This window comes from Buteo buteo, chromosome 5 (assembly GCF_964188355.1).
Source record: "Buteo buteo chromosome 5, bButBut1.hap1.1, whole genome shotgun sequence".
Taxonomy (NCBI): Eukaryota; Metazoa; Chordata; class Aves; order Accipitriformes; family Accipitridae; genus Buteo; species Buteo buteo.
The window spans coordinates 40,889,538-40,910,143 of record NC_134175.1 but is presented as its reverse complement, the minus strand read 5'-3'; the positions used below and the strand labels follow the sequence as shown (position 1 = coordinate 40,910,143).

Genomic DNA, 20,606 nt, shown 5'->3' with positions numbered 1-20,606 from the left:
TTAGATCTTCTTGCAGTGACTTCAGCCCCTTAATTCACTGGAGCCTGTCATTATGGAAGAAAAGAAAATATCTGTTAAAGATATTTTAACAGATAAAATATAAAAATTTTAATTAAAAAAAGCTGTACATATCTGTTAGTGTTCCTTTATTTAGCAGTTCTGTTTTTAAGAATTGAACAAAAAATAAGTATCTGCATACTGGGCTTAGGTGGCTGAAAGAGATGGCCTTTCATTCTGTGGAACTGTGGTGTAAAGACTTCTTCCTGTTTTTGTTGTTTGTTTTTTCTTCCAGCATACGCACATCCCTCGATTAATACCCATCATAACCAGTAATTGTACCTCCAAGTCTGTTGCAGTTAGAAGGTGAGCATGTAGTTTGAATTTACTCTCTCTTTTTACCAGTAAATAGGTTCACACGTACTTTCTGATAACATTCATGTATTCTTTTTATTCATGAAAAGGGTTGATATACACGCTCACTAAAGAATGCATCTCATTCTCCCCCATGAGTTGGGATCAAATTCAAAGTCAAATTCAAATCTTGAATAAGCTGCAGCACTGCAGAGAAGAAAAGCACTTTTCCACAAAGAGAAATGTTTTTTAAACTAACGTTTGTGCTTACATGTTGATATCATGTTATTTTGGCTTCTTTACAGACACATTCCTATTCCCCACTACTAGCCATTAGTGACACATTTTCTTTGGGCCAGTCAGTGGTAGTAGTGTTCTGCAATAGCATCATCTGGAAGTTGGACTGGATGTGCTAATGGTCCTCTCTGCACTTAAAATCTAAGTGTACTTCAGTCTACTACCTCACTGGGAGACTCTTGCCTGGTCCATGTAGATCAGCTAGTTCTCTTCTGGTTAGACAAAAAGAAGGGCTTTGTGGTTGCTGAATTTGGTGACAAACCTTGAACAAGTAACAGCACACTTGTGCCTTAGTGTCTTGAAATGAGGAGGGGAGATTAAAGCTGGAAAGGATCTGTCTCCACATGAAGCTAAATGTGAAGCTTCTGTGTGAAGCCTGAACTAACAGGTACAAAGTATCATTAGCATAGATCTTCTGGGCCTGTATCCTGTTTAATGAAAAAGGGGCCTTTCTGGATTGTTTTATGTCAAGCCTTCTCTTCAGACTTCTCTGTAGGGAGCTGCATCCAGTTACTACTTCAGACTGTTTGTTTATGCCATTTGTAGAGACGTTGATGTTTTTATCGGGGTCGTTACTGAATTCTAATGTCCTAAAAAACTTCATAACAAAAGATGGGTGTTGTTCAGGGGCAGGTATGGCAAAGTCAGCATGCCTCTGTTAACTTAAAGAACTTAGCATTTCTTCTTTCTTCTCTCAGGCGCTGTTTCGAATTTTTAGACTTGCTGTTGCAGGAGTGGCAAACACACTCCCTAGAAAGGTAAGCTCTGAAAACAAGTTATTTCTCTCTACTTACGTCTGGGGAGGTTAATTCTGGAGAAAGGATAATCTAGGAGGTGAGATTATATCAGGTAGCTTGAGTAGTGATATTTTTGTCACAAAAAAAGCACGTACATATGTGCACACACCCCATTCATCTGTAGTTCTGGCAGTCAGAGTTTGGTGAGTCTGTCTCCTATGCCAGCCTTGGAAAACCTGGCTGAGTGAATCCCTGAACTCAATATATTTTCCTTTTTTAATTTTTTTTTTAATTTTTTTTGTTCCTTTTGCACCCCAAAGTGAGATGATGTGGAGGCTACCACATGTCTGTCAGAGCTTCTGAGGCTTTTACAGTACTTCAGACTAATGAGCAGTGAAAGTAATTGTGGGGGAAGAAACTGGGACACAATTTCCTTAGCCCTAGACTGTGCAAGACTTTTTAAGGGTTAAGAGAGTGGTTTTGCCCCCAGGCAGTTTCAAAAGCTAACTAAAGACTGACCTATGAAGAATGCTGCTTGCCTTTTCCTAGTCAGCAGTGTGGGTGAAATAAAACTGACTTGTAAGAGTAAATAAATAAAGGCTCCAAAGGATCTTACATGGAAATGGGAGGATATGATGAACTATTTGTTCTTGGAGGCCAAGGCAAAATCAAATTAGTCATTTGTTTATAAGTGTGGTGCATCTTTCTGGACTGCTGGATAATGTTTTCCTCCTTATTTCAGACACATATCAGTGTTAGCTGAAACAATAAAGAAGGGAATTCATGATGCAGACTCTGAAGCCAGGATAGAGGCAAGAAAGTAAGTGGAAGCTGTTGTTGGTGTCTTTTCTTCCTCCCCTTCTTTGCCCCTATTGTGTTGCTAGTCAGTGGTATTGTATGTTGGAGACTGAAGTCCAGACAAGTTACCTTCGCCTGGCAGTTGATGTCAACTTTCCCTTGGCTTCAGTGTGAGTGTCCACTTCAGCAGATGTCATCATACAAGATGATCACGTGGGGCTGAGTTATACAAGTATCACATCTTCTAATGGTTCTTGTTTCACTTTGTTCTTGTAATATTTTGTTGGCTTTTTATCTGTCTAAGCAGGTAAAGTGCTTACCTGAGTTGTTTGAGAGTCTAGAATCAAGAACTAGTAACCTTGTCTTTCTCTTTGATGTTTGAGTTGCTTGCAGTTAACTGGTATTTCTTCTGTTCAGTGCAAAAATACTGTTATTTCTAATATATTTTTTTTCTTTTCTTTTTGGCCTGTATACAAGACCTAGGACGGAGTAATGCCAGGCACAAGTATAAATTGGGAGAGGAGTGGCTGGAGAGCAGCCTTGCAGAAAGGGATCTGGGGGTGCTGGTTGACAGCAGGCTCAGTGTGAGTCAGCAGTGTGCCCTGGCAGCCAAGAGGGCAAACTGCATCCTGGGGTGCATCAAACACACCACAGCCAGCTGGTCAAGAGAGGTGATTATCCCACTGTATTCAGTGTTGGTGCAGCCTCACCTTGAATACTGTGTGCAGTTCTGGGCCCCACAATTTAAGAAGGATGTGAAGGTCCTTGAATGTGTCCAGAGGAAGGCAACGAAGGTGGTGAAAGGGCTGGAAGGAATGTCCCCTGAGGAGCAGCTAAGGACTTTGGGCTTGCCTGGGTTGTCAGCTAGGAGCCTGAGGGACAACCTCGTTGCTCTCCACAGCTTCCTGAGGAGGGGAAGTGGAGAGGGAGGTGCTGGCCTCTTCTCCCTGGTATCCAGTGAAAGGATACATGGGAATGGTTCAAAGCTGCACCAGAGGAGGTTTAGACTCAACATTAGGAAGCATTTCGTTACCGAGAGGGTGGTCAAACACTGGAACGGGCTTCCTAGAGGGGTGGTTGATGCCCCAAGCCTGTCAGTCTTTTAAGAGGCGTTTGGACAATATCCTTAATAACATGCTTTAACTTTGGTCAACCCTGAATTGGTCAGGCAAGTTGGACTAGATGATCGTTGTAGGTCCCTTCCAACTGAAATAGTCTGTTCTATTCTATTGTTATTTGCTACTCTTGAAGTAAAAGTCCTTGTGCTAGTACACTGCTAAATGGTATCCTAAATTAAGGAAATATTTTATGACACTGAAATAATATCTTTGTGTGTATCTATAGGAAAGCTTAATATTTGCAATTCATTTTCTTCTGTTGATTTCTTGCATTTCCATTAATGTGATTGTACTTAGGGTAGTATGCTGATATACTAGGATCATGCTCTTCTGAACAGAACACTACAGGAACATTTTTCTTCAGAAAGAGGATGCTGTAAAACATGAAATCAATGAACAATAAATTTTATTAATCTAAATGCTATGTTATAAGCAGAAGTGTTTCACAGTAGGACTGCTTAAATCCTTTGGAAAGGATTTACGTGATGAATGTATCCATCACTATAAAAGACAGTAGGCACTGAGACTTCATAGCAGGTGACTAGTTAAGCTGAATAGACACAGCAAGGAGAATAGCATGAGACTTTGGAGAGTGTGCTTAATTCTCTCTTACTATGTTTCTTAATTAACAGCATGACTGATTGTAAGACAAATTTGTTTCCTTCTAGTGATGTGAGAATGTATCTGACTTCTCTGAGGCTCTGAGGACTTGCTGTCACACACAAACAATTCTTGATTGATTTGAGCTAACGATCTTACTCTTAAACTGCCCATTAGTTGCCCCCTGAAAAGTGCTGAGAGTCTTCATCTCCTTTGTGACGAGAGTGAATGGTGTTTAGCCATCAGCCAGGAGATTTGGACCAGAGAGGAATCCTTCCCTCATCTTAAAATGCACTTTTATTTTTAGCATGGCACTGACTGGAAGTCTATAGGAGCACCTCTTTCCTTTTCCTTGTTATTTCTTCCCAAAAAGACAGTCAACAGCCTCAACTCAGTACAGAAGATTTGTCTCTGCAGCATTGTAGGAGGGCTGTTTGTTAAACTTAAGGAAGAAAACAACACCAGCTCATGCTTTCCTGAATCAGGCCCATGCATGCGTGTTCTCGTTTTGGCATGTTTTTGAAGTAATTATTGAGCACCCAGTCCCAAACTAGTATCAGTGTAGTGGCTCTACCATCTCCTGTGTACAGTAGACAGCCGGAGGGATGAGGGTTTCTTCTGTAATAAAGCTTTGTTGGCTACTTGTGTATTTATAATGCACCGAATGGTGCGTTCCTATCTTCTTAACTTTCATTTGGTTTGTCTTCTGTGCAGCTGCTTGAGCAATACAATGGGTTGAAGAAAGTGATATGTCTTGAGTGTGTCATGGGGGCAGTAGATGGTTGAAATGACTGGGCTAATGAGCCCACTAATGCCAGTAGTGAAAAGGGCTCTGACTGCACCTGTGCCTCGCTGCCCCCTAGAACTTGACAAGAAGTATTCACAGTGTTGTGCCTTGTTTCCAGGTGTTACTGGGGTTTCCACAGTCACTTCAGCCGAGAGGCAGAGCATTTGTACCACACCTTGGAGTCTTCCTACCAGAAGGCCCTGCAGTCACATTTGAAGAACTCTGACAGCATCGTGTCCTTGCCACAGTCGGATCGCTCCTCCTCCAGCTCCCAGGAGAGTCTTAAGTAAGTCTTTCAATGGCACTACCTCGCGATTTAAACAACTGTGGATGGCTCCATTGAATTGGAGGGAGCCATCACATTGCTTTGTCTCATCTGGTCATTGTTTGGCCTCAACACTTGGTTACTCCGAAATTTTTTTTAGCCAACATTGTATTAAAATAAAAAGCCAGTGAAACCCTTTAAAGAAAATCATTATCTTGACTCCATAAATAATTTTCTAGGAAGCTTTTTGTGCACAGCAAATACTGTTAGTCATTCCTTCCAGGTGTGCTTAAAACAATGCTTGGATTGAAATTCTGTGTTCAGCATTAATCCTAGAGGTATAAGTCTGCCTCTTTCCATATAAGAGAAGAAAAATTACTACATTAAATTTGAGTTGAAACTGCAAAATCAGTATGTAACTCTTCTGCTGAATGTATGTATTTTAGCTTCTCTTAGAGATACAGTCAACTTAGGCTCCAAATGTCTGCCATTTAAGTGTGTGACCTAGATGAAAAATATCCATAACTTACTGGTGTCACTTTTAAAATCTATGAGAAGTGTTCTTAAAAATCTCTTCTTCCTGAAATAATGTGCATACTAGGTTTTTTTCTTAGTGCTTTTGTAAAGAATTTCATGGTGGTACTGTATTTATTCTTAACTAATAAGCTTTGTTAGTCTATTCCTGTATATAAATAACTTCCTATTAACTCAGTTGTGTACTGAGGGAACAGAGTAGCACTGTTACAGATGACTATGAAATACTAGTTTTGTTTTAATAAATATTTATATTAACTTCTAGCCGTCCATTGTCTGCCAAAAGAAGTCCTACTGGAAGTACTACATCTAGAGGTGAGAACAGGAGCTGAAAAATGTGTTCAGGTGTTCCTGAGGAAGTGTGATGAATTAGAATGAGAATTTCAGACACTATGATATGCAAATAAAAACTTTGATCACTGTTTACTGCTCCTTAAGATGGCAGCTTAGTATGTAAAATTTTTTAATTACTTTTGGGTTGTACACCACATTCTGTGCATCGACTGCTGATGCTTTTGAAAGTTAGTAAATCTGTTATTGCTTGCACCTGAAAAGAAGGCTAAAGCCTTGAAAATTCTAGCCAAGCTATCTTTAGCTGTGCAATAGCTGGAATGAACTACTGCTGATGCTAAGCCATACAGCTACATAGTCTAATGGTGCATTCAGCTTTACAATTTTCTGTCATTTATTCTCTGTGGTTTCAGCACTTACTGGAGGTATTGTCTGTACACAAGTCCTACAGTGTTGAATTCCATCTCATTGCTAATCTGTTTTTACTGTCAGATGGAATGTTTAGGTGCAGCTTTCCTGTCCTAAGTAAATGCATAATCTAAATAATAAATTTTAATACAGAATATAATAGACAAAACTTTGTTGGTAGATAAGTTGCCTTCTACACCTGACCAAGATCGGGTTCTGGCTGGTTTGTGTATACAGTACACCCTACTGAGATCTTTGATTCAAGGAGATGTTGTTGTGTAACCTACTTGACTGTGCACACAAATGCATGTTTGCTTGCAGCTGAATAGTCAAGCTTCATGCGTAAGAGGGTAAGCATCAACAAGTGATGGGAACAGCAGTCCTCATGAGAAGATGAGGTGTTGGGAAGGAAGTTAGTAGAACCTGGACTGAAGGACCTGCAGGTCTGTTTTGGCCAGCAACTCACAAGCTGGTGATGGGTACTGTGGTTGAACTTTCCCATCTAGGTTCTATTAGAAATTTCTTTATTACTGGCCTGGCAGCCTTTTTGATCTCAGCATTTAGGTTAGTGTCTGATAAAGTTCTTAGAGGTAGCATCAGGTCAGCATTGAAATATCTTTGCAGGCAGTGTGGGGAAGCCCACATTGCCCTGATAAAGCATTCTTAGTTGAGGTATTTGAGTGCCAGCAGGGAGTGTTAAAAATAGTACATTAAACTGCTTGTCAGGCTCTTTGAAGCACGCAGCTCAAAAAATTAATCTTCTTTATTCTGGATCTCCCACTCCCATCTGCAGCATCTACAGTAAGTACAAAATCTGTGTCAACACCAGGATCTCTGCAGCGATCCCGCAGTGACGTCGATGTGAATGCAGCAGCTAGTGCCAAGTCAAAAGTGACGTCTTCTGGAGCATCCACCCCCTTCAGTTCTGCTGCAGCCTTGCCCCCAGGCTCATATGCATCACTAGGTAAATCTACATGTTCTTCTACTCTTGCAGTTAGCTTTCTTTGCTAGCGGAAAGTGCCTTGTAGTTTTATTTGAATATTAAACTATAACTAGAAGAACATATCTCTGAGATAGTTACCAGCTCTTCAGGATCAGTGTGTGATCTCTTGCCCTTTGGGATTAAGGAAAAAATTTGCAACAGAACTGACTTGAAACAAGTTCTTAGTTTTTGAATTGTATAATAGTCTGTGTTTCACTCTTCTTCCTGGGCAAAAGCAGATCTTATTACGATTCTGGGACATTGTTGAGGAAAATACTTACCACTCAATTCCTTTTGACATGTCCCCTGTCTCTTCCTTCTCTTCCTTCCCTCCTTTCCTGAAACTGGTTTTCCGTTAGTTGTTCTATGCTTTGAATAGTACATCTTAGTTGAGTTTGATCGCGTTGTTTTACTAAAGATGTAGAAGCAAAAGAGAAGTCGGCCTTCCCATTTCACTACACAGAATAGAAGTATCTGTTCCTTATGCTGACTCTTTTTGGATTGTAGCCACATGGCATGTTATTCTCTCAAAGCATCGTATATCACTTTCAGGTGCCTCAGGGTTTCTTACAACAGAGTTTGCATTTGATCTTTCTCTCCTGGACATGCTGTTTAAGGAGGCATGGAGGAGGAAATGCAAGGCAGTGATTGACACCATATTTGCAGAGCTTCAAGTTGGTTATGAGCAGAGCTGATCATCTGAGCTAGTTTCTCATTCTGCTGGTTTCATACTAATCTAATTCCAGACTTTTCATTGATTTATCTTTACAAGAGGGAGAAAAATCAGAAATCAGTGATCTTTATTTAAGCTGTGTAGATGGTCTTCACTGAGTCAGTTGAGAAGTTGCTTCTCCTTACTGTAGGGCATTTGGTCTTTAGTCTGATAAAATATGCTTGGTGAATTATGTAGGGATGGTTTCTATAGATTCCTTTTGTAGACAGGTTTCTTTCATATCTGAAATGTTTTACCTTGGCTTAAATGTGTTGGTTGTATTTGGTCCAGAAGTTGAATTCTTATTCTGATCTAACATACTTCATTCAAGCTTTAGCTACATTGCAGTGAAAATGTAATGCAGAATATGAAGTTGATCACATAGTAGCGTGCTTTCGAGCTCACAGATGCAACCATTTTTAGTCGTGCTGTATACTGGATTCAGTGGCAAAACTGCTTTCGAACAATCTTATGAGGAAGAACAGAAGAGGGGGGGAAGTATCTACTAAAGTTGGCTTTGTCCTTGAAGCCGGGAGATGGAATACGGTGTTAGTCTTGCTCTTAAAACAGACTGTAGGAGAAAAGCAGCAAATGCAGTTTAAGTGATGCAAACATGGCTGCTCCTGAAGGAGCCTGCTTCCTTTTGAGCTGGTAGGGACATTTGTCACCTGCGCATTCCCATGAGAGAAATGGCGAGGCAAACAACGAAAATGGAGTTTGGCAAAGGTTGGTTATTGCAGGAGGGGAAACCTGCAAGTGTGTTCTTCAGATACACCAAGCTTTGATTTGCTGCTCAAACTTTTTTCATTTCTTTAATTGTGCTAATTTTTGTGCATATTTCTGTAGCTAATATATAGTGCCCACTTCTGTTGATGTTACTAATTTTCCCTATTAACCCTCTCCTTATTTTTTTTAATTTGCCTAAAGATGGTACTACCACTAAAACTGAGGGTAAGCAGTCTCTCTGTGTAACTGAGGTGTGTCCACAGTCGTACCACCCTACCTGGTCTCTGTTCTCGAAGTGTTACCTGGTTCTCATCCATGTTCACTGGTGACCTGCATGAAGTGTTGCATGGTTGTCCTGCTCATTTTGATGCCATGGGGTATTCTTCACTTCCTCTTTGAGCTCCTTCCTGTTAATAGGCACTAGTCTGCTTTTATGACTTGACTTCTGATCACAAAGTTGTATGTGGGTTTCCGTATTTAAAGCACTGCTTTTGGTTGAAGGTGACCTGTGCACAGATTTAAAAAAAAACAAAAACCAAACCCCCAAACCAACAAAATAAAACAAAAGCAAAAAAGCCAATACAGGGCTTCTGTTTTCTTGCTCCATGATGTGTAAAGGTTTGCTGTGTTTTTCCATCCAAAGCTCAGGTCGCAACTGCCAAATGCTTTCGGGAAGAGACTGGGCAGCGAGAGAATTGAATGAGATGATCACATGGCAGAAAAATGAGGACAGTAAACAATGATCTCTAGGGAAGGAATATTTAGTCAACCTCTTTAAACCTGAGCGCTCTCTTTTTGTTGTTAACTGTCTGAGTGAGATGACTTACATCTAAGACAGTTGGAGGAAAGGCTTTTTTCAAGAACACTGAGCCTGCTAGTTTGGGAGGGCTCCCAGTCTGTTTCTCTGGCTCGTTGCCAAAGCTTGTTCTTTATTTCTTATTTCTCAAGCAAAAAAGATCACTGGGAAACCACTTTTTCTGAGGTAGACAGGAGTTGAAAACAAGAACGTCTTCTACACAGAATGAGGACACCACAGCCCCCAACAAACCCATTTTTTTCCTGATGCAAGTCTCTTTTCAAGGGATCTATTACTGTCTTGTGGGACCGTGCTCATATCCTTGATGGCTGCTTGTATTTGGATGTGGTGGTCTGAAAAGTGCCACTGTGCTGTTGTGATGTGTGTGTGTTTTTCTTACTATTACTACTGATGCATTGATTTGTTATTTAGAGGGAAAGGTCTCTACCATTTTTGGAACTGGTACTTAATCTCAGTGTTGAGAGATGAACTGGCTCTGTATCATGGGCAAGTGTTTGTGCTTTGTGATCTGTCAGTGATAAGGAATATGAAGTTGGCCTAAACACCTGTCTTTCTAAACCAATAGTGAATTAGATGAAAGTTCCAAATTGTTGTAATACTGAACTTTTTTTATTCATTATTGACCCTTCTTTTCTCTTTTCTTCCTTTCTTCCCAGTTTTCAAACCTTTCTTTTGTTGGCCTAACTTTGAAATGTTGAATATTTAATGTTAATTTATGAAATACCCTATGCAGTTTTCAGTCCTGTCCTAGGCTGTAATATTTGCGGAGGCCTGTTACAACAACTGTCTTCTGGAATACTTTTCTTTTTAGTTTATTAAATCCTTTACTGTCAAAATGCAAAAGGGTGGCTTATTTATTTTATTAGTTGGTGGTGTTTGTTTTTTTTTTTCCAATTTGGTTACATTGGAACCAGATTTGATTTTGTAAAAATCTGTAATAGAAACCAGCAAGTTGCTTGTGCGGAAAGATTGTGAGATGAACTTTCAGAAATAGTTTGCCATCCCTTTAAGTGTTAAATGCCAGATCTCATCTCTTCTTTTTGCTGTAGGATTCTTTTTGGGGAGAGTGAGGATCAGGGAGAATTATAACATGGCACGCTACAGCCAGAGCACTTGAAGGATGAGTTTAATCACTGTTCAAAACTCTTCATTTTTGTTTTCCTTTGAGACAGTTGAGGGAAAACCAGCCTTTGTTCAGGATTCAGTGTGTCCTACAGATGAGGGCTGAGAAAGGTCTTCTGCCAACTCTCTGATCTTGCAGAGTTTGTCAGGAACTACAGGGAAGCAAAACTTCATATTCTTGATATAAATGTAGAAATTAAGGGGGCAAGGGAAGAGGAAAAACATCCCCTTGCTCTGGAAATACCTGTGTGTGCAAGCGGCACTCTTGGAACGTAAAGCAGAAATTCCATCCGCACTCGTGCCCCTGGGGGTTTTTTTTGCAGGTCACCAATAAGTAATTTAAGAGCAAATCCCTGTGTTTTTTTGTGTGGTTCAGCTTGACATTAAATCTGCAGTCTGGTTCCCATCATGGCTTTCTGTAGCTACAGTGTAAAAGTTCTGCACCTTCCCCTCAGCCGGGAGCCAGCATTGTGTGAACTTGGCAGTTCCCATCTGCTTTGCCCTCAGTTCTCCTCAGTGTTTTGTTTTTGAGCCAGACATCTCAAAATAGGAGCAAGATAGTGGGTTACACCAGTGGCAAGAATACAAGTTAAGGGTATCAGTCCTTTTGTTTTAAGTAGTGTCATCCCAATTGACAAATGCTGTTGAAATGCACTTCCTTATGGAAGGTAGCTTGAATCTATTTACCACGTGCAGGTCTCCTGCTGCCTCTGTGCTGTGAGGTTGTGTCTTATGCAGTGTTCAGTTATGTCTTGATTGCCCAGACCCTTCATGTATGGGTATTTCTTGAACTTCATTAAGAGCTTTGCGTGCAGAAAGCTTCTAAGATCTAAACCTTTATAGTCTCGATCAGGACTTCACAGCTAGTGCTATGCAGGGTAGCAGTTGTGCCATGTTTGTTATACCTGATTAAAAGAAAAACTTGGAAAAGCTTCTCCTTGTTTTATTATGAAAGGGCTTTTCAAGGAATATTTGAGGTGCATAATGCTGACTTTCAGTACAGAATAATGGTTCAGAGTGTTTCTGTTATCTGGCTGCTTTTTCTGAAAGTGAGCATAAAGACAAGCCTTTCAGACAAGCCTTTCTCAAAATGGGGAAGCATAAATGCTGGTCTGTCCTGAAACTGGCAAGTTTAAAACAAAATCAGCAGTTTCCAGAATCAGTGGCACAATTTTTAGTAGTTTTTATGATTCACCAGAAAGGAAAGAAAACCTGGTTTATTATAGTTTTCAGATCACTTAAGCTCAAAAAGAGTGGTCTGCTCATTTGGACATCTTGAGTGCTTCACCAAAGGCTTTGGGAGTAACACAAGTTTTAAGAAATCGCCATTCCTGTTTTCTTCTCTGCCTTAAAGCTCTCCCTTGTCCTCAAGGGCAAGGCTTGATTCAAAGGTATGACTGAACATGGTGTCTTAAATGGAAATGTTCAGGTAGTAGGTTTCTTTGTTCTTTTGTTCCATTCCTTTGCAAGTGCTGACTTGATTTGCCTGTGCTTGTTGGTGCAGGGCAAAGTGGTGCCACTATTGTTCCCTCAACCCTCTGCTTTGTAAGGATTTCTCATGGAAAACCCAGAGGCAGCATATGCTCATGGTTTCCAGTAAGGGTCGAGTGCTTCTTGGGGGAAATTATGGTGCAGAGTCAGGTCTTACACTAGTGTAAAGTTGGACACATGCTGAATATGCATGGAAACCGTTCTAGTGGTGGTTGTTAGAAGTTGTTTACAGATTTATAGGTAAAGCATGTTTTTAATTGATGAATGCATGTCTCTCGGATGTCCACATGTCATTTAGCAGTGACATAGCTAGGGGGGTCCTATAGGCTCTTTCAGGAATGTTTTTCTCCAAGCAGGGGAAAAACACAGTGCTGAGTTACCTAAATGGTTTAAGCTGATCCATGGAGAGGCCATGAATGTCCCAGTCTCAGTGCTTCCATATGTAACTTGTGTGGTTGTAGGTATCGTTATTCGCAGCATGGAACAGATTAAACTGAGTTGTGGAGTTGTTATATACAATTTCTAGACTATTTGAAAACCTTTTCCTTCAGTGTAATATCCAGACTGAGTCTCACAAAGCCTGTGTCTGTTCTGAGTACCGGGGATGGAGGTGCTGCAGTATCCACCCAGAGGAGCTCGGAACAATACTGCTGGATGAAGCCTCTTGTAATGCAAAAACATTATAGAATTTTCCTTCGCTTATTCCTTTTTAAAAAACAAAGTAAACCTTCCTAGGTTTAGATGTATGTTAGGCATTTCAGAGTTAATTCTGATCCATTGATTGTTATAAAAATGACAGTAATGTTAAAAAATAAAACAAAAACCTCCTAAAAAACCCACAAATGTTTTCTTAACACAGAGCATTTATATGGAGTCTTTCAAAATACTTTCTGTACCAACAGCGATGTGTCACATGTCAAATTTAGATCAAGAGGGTTTTTTTCTGGAAATACTTTTATGGTTTTTGGAAACTAGTTGGGGCAGTCTTTATCTGTTCCTTTGCTGTGCTGCTGTTGTCAGGATGCAGTAATTCTTTTAAAAGCAGCAGAAAAATAATGGTTATGAAATATGAATTGCTACATCTGCAATTTGAGCTAGATATGGAAACAAACCCACTTGAAAGCAAAGTAGTTTTGGGAGGGGAGGTGTTTGCTTGAATTTAACATAAAAAAAAAAAGTCTGAATAACTTATTTGATATGTTATTTCCAGTCCTGCTTGAAATTATTTTTTCTGTCTGGCACAGAGTCATAGAGATAAAGCCACACAAATAGTCCTATGTGCAAATAACTCTTGGATGTGAATGCAGACTCTTGTTTGCACATTAAATTCTTAACAGAATGTAGTAGAGATATTTGTATTGTATAGACGAACTTATATATATAGATGCTGTACTTGGTATAATATATAATAAAAATATTGATATTTTGAAGCCAGACAAATACTGATTCATCTTGCACTACTATAAATCAAGTAGGGTTTGGATATCATAAGACTAATTTAAAAGTTGTGCATGTATGTGAAGATAAGTTAACATAGGAAACATCCCAGATCTCTCTCCAGATTTTCTATCTCGTACAGATTTGCCTAAAGCAATTTTGACTTCCAGTTGGCCACTTTTTGTTTTACAGCTGAAAACTGTACTTGGATAGGAAGAACTTAAAATCTTAACTTTTTTCTTGAAGAGTAGCTTTGAGTCACTTACTCTGAACCATTTATATGCTGCAAACAAGATTAATTACCTGTATGAAAAAATAAATACATAGTTTTTAAAGTTCAGAAAATAAAACTTTGGAAAGTACATTAACAATTCATGCTTCAAGGAATACATGTAACAGATGGCACTTTTTCCTTGTAACTGTGTGAAGAATTTGACCTTGAATTTGAGAGGTATTTTTCCCCCTCATTTTGCTTTACACTGTGGACTTTAAAGAATGAAGTACTCTTAGGGTAAGCTGTTACTGTACCATTGCAGTATTCATACCATTACATCATTTTTGTATCATGAATTTCTAGTTTTCTGCTATTCCTGTTATTTGCAGAATACAAGTCCAGTGCAGTGTTAGTTCAAATGCTTGTCAGCCTTTTTAGAAGGATGAGAAAACCAGTATCAGTATTGGGACCTCTGTTCCTCCTGCAGAAGAGCAACTCTTCATCTTACATTGTTCTCTCTGACACTCATTAGGCCAAAATCAGTGTGCAAATCTACCAGTCCAAAAGGAAGCAGAATTTTGTTCCTGAGCATTCATTCATTCACAAACTACTGAGGTTGGTAGAAGTCTGACCACTAACTCTCAGGGGTTTCAAAATAGGACTGAACTCTCTGTTTCTAATCCTGCTGATAATCACATGTTAATTAAGTTTGACCCTTTGGTTCAGTTTTGTTCCTTAAAGCCCTCAGAATTGGTATCAGAAGCTAATCTTGGTATCTCTTTATATATTTTTTTTAGGCTTTGTATTTCCTAAGGTGGGAGAGTCACTTATTACATATTGTTCCAATTTTCTCCTTCTTCTTAGTCACCTGCTGATAAATAAAAAAAGTTTTGTAGATGCAGAAAGAACAGAAAAATTTGAGGATCTTGAGTGTCCTCTCCATAAGAGGAGACATCAGTCCCTTCTCACCCATTCTTGGCCCATACACATCACTAAACGTGGCTTCAAATGCCAATTCTGTGTAGAATGTTGAATTTCAGCTTGAGTTACCCCCCAGGACTTTCTGCACCGCCAGGGCCTTCTGTTGGTGTTCAGGAAGGATGTAAGTTAATTCCCTTACTGGTTCCCAAGACTGGTCAGGTTTAACTATGTCTTGACTTACTGTTTTGTACTCCTGCTGCCCCCAGTGATGCCCTCCTGATGTGAGAAATGAAAGGACGCCTTGAGGCTTCTGACAAGAGCATGAGGTCCTTCTGCCTCCTTCCCCGTGCACGCCTGCTTTGGGGTTTGGGGTACATGCCTTGTACAAGGCAGGCTGCACAGCGGCTCTGCTCTTCTGCGCGTAGCTGTGTGTGTGCCAGACTTGCAAGGGATGGGAATGGGCCAGCAAAGAGCTCTACAGCTGCCTCTGGTTGTGTATCAGGCTGCCCATTTGTTAAGGGGCGGGTAATGTCCTAGAGCAGAGGAGATCTAGAGTCTTGCTGGTGGTAGGAGCACCTTGGCAGCCAGTTTCATGACCGTTGGACCCACGGGGACATGCTCAGAGCTTGTTTAGTTGAGCCAGTGGTTAGAAAGTGGTTTGTTCATATTTTCCCAGTTTTGTGCTAATGACTACTTCTATGTCTTGTCTACAAACAATTGTTTGAATGTAGATATCTGTATCTTGCCTACTGAGGTATTTCAAAACTAGGTGCTGGTGGAGAGGTTTGAAGTACAGCTGTCTTCTAGGATTTTTTCCCCTACAAACAAGTCTAGGCTTTCTTCTCAAAGCTAAACATCTCCTTGTCACTTTATGTCTGTCAGAAACTTGCAGACCATGTTATGAATATTTTGAGAGCTCAGAGATGAACAGAGCTCTCAATCCGTTCAGCCTGGGCTGCTTGCCATTGTCTTGTCCTGCATGTGTACCTTACGTGAAGTGATTTGGGGGGGGTGGGGGGGAGTGTATATCTTCCTGTTCATATTTCTCTGTATGTTTATGGTGGAGACAAAGGGCAGGAGATGAATAACAATAACCAGTGGGTGCAGTTGTCTAGACTCTTCTCTTACCTGTTGTGGTTTTTTTCCTTTTATTATTGTGCCTGAAACTTGAAGTCATCCTCTGAATGCAGGAGAGCACTGGCATGAGTCCTGAGAAACAGCTTCAGATTTGGCTGAGAACTGAGTTGTTGAAAAGTACTGATGGAGGCTGTCTTTGTGTTGCTCTTAATTATCATTTCTTTCCCATTAACTAGAGACAGATAATTGAAGTGTAGCACTGGAAAGAACATTCTGTAGGAAACAGCCCTGCCCCAGGAAGGGGATGAACTGATGACCCTGTAAGCTTTTCTAGCTCAGATTTCTGTGGCTTTTTCATGAGGAAAGGACAGAAAAAGGACCAAGAACACTTTGAGACTTTATATCCATTCTCCGCTTAAATAAAGAGCAGACACACAGAATCATTTTTCAACAATGTTGATTGTGTTAAATGGCACTCTCCATTACAAGTAAAGTTACACTGATCTCGGGATAAATATGAGGGAACTGTAAACAGCAGAGAAAATTCAATGAGCCTGAAATAAAAGCGTAGTCAGGTTGCGTTGACAGACTCTCACAGGAGTGCATGCCAGCCTGCGCATGTAGAGCAGGATATAAAGCACCAAACTGCTAATTGGAAATCCCAACGATGGAATTTGTGGGGGCATCTGTCAAGCCCGTGTCTGAAAGGGTGATCGCCTTGTCAGAAAGTAATGATTTGATGTAGGAAGCAGCATTTTAGGAGACTGAAATTTTTATTGTTGATCCTTTGTAAACAAGCTACTATAGAAGAGAAGCAAAGGCTATAGAGAGGTAATATTTTTTTAATTAAACTGGCTGATAGCGTTACAGAAAGCAAAGAAGTTTTCAGACTCATGGACTGTGACTGTTTTCACTCCCTCCCCTGCGTCTCAGCCAGTCTAATAAAAGATGTTGCCTCTGCCTGTAAAATTCTTTTGTAGCCTGCCTAATTGTGTGTATAGTAACCCTGCAAGCATAGAACAACATGTTAGACGCTGCTGCCTTTAGAAGAAACCTATTAACAGTCTGATTGTCTTTGCATTCTTTCAGGTCGGATTCGTACAAGGAGACAGAGCTCTGGCAGTGCCACAAGCGTCACCTCAACTCCTGCTGATACCCGAGGCCGCAGCCGGGCTAAAGTAGTTTCCCAGTCCCAGCGTAAGAAGTGTTTTATTTTTGGGGGAGCAAAACAAATAGTTATTAACATGCTTCTCTTGAATTGTAGTAGCTCAGCTGAGGATTGGGCTCACTTCTGCTAATAACGTTTGGATGTGTAACAAAACGAGTCCCTGCTCAGCCAGTGTGTGCTCTTGCTGACAAATAAGGCCCCAAATCTGAGTACTTAGTTGCTGCCTTTTTTTACCAGTTGTGCAGCAGAATTTTATGTCACTGTGATGTGTAGGACTGAATAACTTGCACTGGGTCCCACTGAGACACCCTCTGTGTCTGTAGCTGACTGCTGTCCTGGGTTCTTGCCCTGCCAAGCTTCTCCTGCCTATGTGACTGTATTTCTGTATGTGTAACATGTGAGCTGTCTAAAGTTAATGGGATTTGGCATCAATTTAAAATAGGACATCACCTATTTTGTGTAGCTACAGCGGAGATGGTTCTGCCCTCTGATTCACATGGCACATCTGCACTTTCTGGCTTCCTGGCGAGGCATGGCTTTCCCCAGGAGCCGTGCATACGGTGCTGCTGCGAATTTGTCATGTGTATCTAAGGAGAGTTTTGTCAATCAGACTTTAAAAGGAATTGGGGTGAGGGAGAAAGCCACTCGTGTTTTGAGGATCTTCAAGCTTGTGGGTAAGAGGAGATGGGGTTTGTGGAAAGACCTGTTTGTTCTGAGGATTTGTCTTGCTTTGCACCCCTATTTAAAAGCTCTTCTCTGTTCATGCTCTCATTGCTTTGCTCTGTCATGCTGGAGGGATGCAGAAGCAGTTCATAGCATTGTGTTAGGCTGGGAGAGCGGAAGAGAGAGTATTTTATTCAGGATGGAGCCAAATGGAAATCTTTACATTGAGGTCATGAAGGAATTTGGGCTTTGGTATGCTGATCTAAATTGATTTCTTCAGTTTTGAACCTAAAACTGATCCAAAGTCAGAAATGACCTTTTTTCCTAAACTTAGTTTGGTGAAAAATGATCAGACCAGATGAAACAAGTCTCAGAAATATTTAAAGAATAGTTGAGTATCCAAAGGTTTCAAAGATTATGGGCTTAATTTTTTATAGAATGTCTTATGAAGCTTTAGGATGGTCATATCTGAACCTGCTGCCTTGGTCTAGTTTGCTGAGTCCTATTTTCAGCCTAGCCCAACCAGATGTGATCTTTATCCTTAAGCCAAACATTGCATGAAATAACCTATGTATTCAAGTATAATATGGTCACAGGACCAAATTCTTCATGCCCACACAGTGGATAACTGTGTTGCAATTTTGTAGACTGGGCTGGGGTGTAATTTATAACAGAACTTGGGTCTTGGTGTGTTGGTTGACATTTAGCTAAGAAGCTGATCAACCTTGGGAAATTTTAGTTGCATCTGCATGTTAACTCACTGCATTCTGCAGAGGCTTTAGGAGTGACATGTTTGTAAATAAATCTGTCTGTATTGTGTATAGCATAAACCGCATGCTGAATGCTGTATTGTCTTGCTGTCTTTTAATCCACTTTTTGCCTGTCCTTTGGTCTGCCCTCATAATCAAGGATCCAGATCAGCTAATCCTGCTGGTGGTAAGAAATGTTTTCCCTTTCTTGCTTTCTCACGTTATTTCCTTCACATTTTTTAACTGCTAAGCTTTTAGCTTCCTGCACTCTCTCCTGACTGAGACTTAAAAAGCATTTCCTTAAAGTCATAAATCCAAATGTATATGGCAAGTGATTTTACTTTCTCATAGTAATCAAACCTGGTAAGCATACATTCTGCATATTGAAGCTGGCTCATTGCTGCAGCTTAAAGCCCAGGTGCTAAGTTCTTCTTCCAGTTACTTCAGTGCAGCCCTGCTGATATTGATGAGAATGCAGCACTGTAACTGAGAGGAGTCTTGGCTTTTAGGACGTGGATGCTGTGTGTGACTGGCATCTGTCTCAAGTATTCTCACTTTGCGGGGGGACACGGGGACGGGACATGGATGGACATGGAGCCAGCACCACATACAGTATTGGAGTATATGATTTGATTGATTGAGAATGGCTTTGGCCAAGAAACTTGAGGGGGCAAGTAAGTTAAAATAATGTGTTATGGTATTGTCCTTGAGATTACTAGAATTGCATATCTTCTTAAATTAAGACAGAAGAACAATCTTTAACTCTTGCTAGTCATAATGGTATCAGGAACTGAATGTTTTTGTGAGATGTGCAGATACTTTTCAGAAAGAAACCAACATGAATATTGGTTCAGAATGTGAGCTTGCCCAAGTATGTTCTTGTAAGCTTTTGAAATATACTTTTCCTGGCTGTTTTAGCAAACAAATTGAATGTCAGGAATAGTAATATCAGCAGCAAATTTTCAGTGACTTTTATATACCTGAAGAAGCAAAAAAGAGTCTTGAATCTATTACTCTTGCAGTTCTTTATGATTACCTTTAAGCTAGCATTACTTAATTTTTTAACAGCTTACTAAATGAAGATCCATAGCAAAAAAGAAAAAAAAAGTATTATTCAGTTCATTGAGTTAGACAGCAAGACTATTTCAGATAGAAATATCTGCTGCAGCTGGAATGTAAATATTTAAATAAATCTTGCTTAGTAGACTGTCTTGCAGACGACATGGCTTGGAAGAAATGGACTATTCAAACAGACAAGGAAAAATAAAAAAGGCCCACTACTCAACTTAGTAAAAATTTTTCTTCAGCTCAAAAATAACTAAGTAGCCTAGGTTTAACTAATCAGAGCTAAGTAAGTCAGCATCTCTACAAATGTGACAGGCTTACTTGGTTTAGTCTTTATTGTGCTGATCTGCTGCTGTTGAGATGATATTTTTTAAATTTTTCATCACTGAATTATTGCAGGAAAGCAATGCCACCACTGCAGTGTAGCATGAAGATGCCTGAGCTACTTTGCAGCAGGTTACCAATGCCAGAAGCCAGCATGCTGCAGCACAGCTCTCCACACAGGCTAATTTACATTGCTTTGCAAGGAGGTGAAGCAGCCTGTCAACTCCATGCTGCTGCAGCAAGGCTGCTCCTGGCACATAAAGCTAACTGGGGTATTCATACACTGCAGTGTCTGCTTTGGTCTGGATCCCAGCTGGGCAGTGTGGTTCATATAGGCAGGGTTCCTGATGTCAGTGTTTGTTGTCCGTGGGCTTTCCTCAATCTTCCTCGAAAGCCCGTGGGGAACACTGCTATTAATTTTCTGAGTGATTTGGGTCAAATTCTTAGATAGAGCTGATTGTGTTCCAGTTTTGCTGTCAGAATTTTTAAAATCTTGGGGTTTTTTAATTGTTTCTTTCCTTATTTCTGGTTCTCTTCTAGCTGGTAGCCGGTCTAGTTCTCCGGGTAAGCTGTTAGGAAGCACCTATGGTGGCCTGAGCAGTGGAACGTCCAGAGTCCAGCCAGTGCCATCCTCTTCAGAGAAGCGCAGCAAGATCCCTCGGAGCCAGGGGTGCAGTCGAGAGACGAGTCCCAGCAGAATAGGACTAGGTAAGAATAGTCACTGCAGTGACATGCTGACCAGCGTGCTCGAAGGAGGGACTTTCCTGTTGATTAGGAAACTGTGTTACTGTTGTTCTTCTGAGTTTTTCAGCTGGCAAATTAATGTGATTGTGGTTTGTAGGACAGTAATTTTAATTTTCCAGGTTGAGCTATAGTTTCAAATTAGGCCTAAAGATGTCATGAGATGTCTTCTGTTTGAAATTCAACATGAGTGATGTTATTAGATCAGGCA

General features: G+C 40.4%; 1 protein-coding gene across 12 annotated transcripts in view; it reads left to right on the top strand.

Moving 5' to 3' along the window:
* Positions 1 to 20,606, top strand: part of CLASP1 (cytoplasmic linker associated protein 1) — a 186,335-nt gene that overhangs the window by 95,090 nt on the left and 70,639 nt on the right. For 11 of the 12 annotated variants that reach the window (XM_075028777.1, XM_075028768.1, XM_075028773.1 and 8 more), the window contains 8 exons: positions 293 to 363; positions 1,347 to 1,406; positions 2,128 to 2,205; positions 4,807 to 4,974; positions 5,753 to 5,802; positions 6,980 to 7,150; positions 16,775 to 16,882; positions 20,195 to 20,362. In XM_075028777.1, coding sequence (XP_074884878.1) covers positions 293 to 363; positions 1,347 to 1,406; positions 2,128 to 2,205; positions 4,807 to 4,974; positions 5,753 to 5,802; positions 6,980 to 7,150; positions 16,775 to 16,882; positions 20,195 to 20,362 — 874 coding nt within the window. The remainder of the gene's footprint in view (positions 1 to 292; positions 364 to 1,346; positions 1,407 to 2,127; positions 2,206 to 4,806; positions 4,975 to 5,752; positions 5,803 to 6,979; positions 7,151 to 16,774; positions 16,883 to 20,194; positions 20,363 to 20,606) is intronic. The other variant, XM_075028775.1, reaches the window with a different exon arrangement.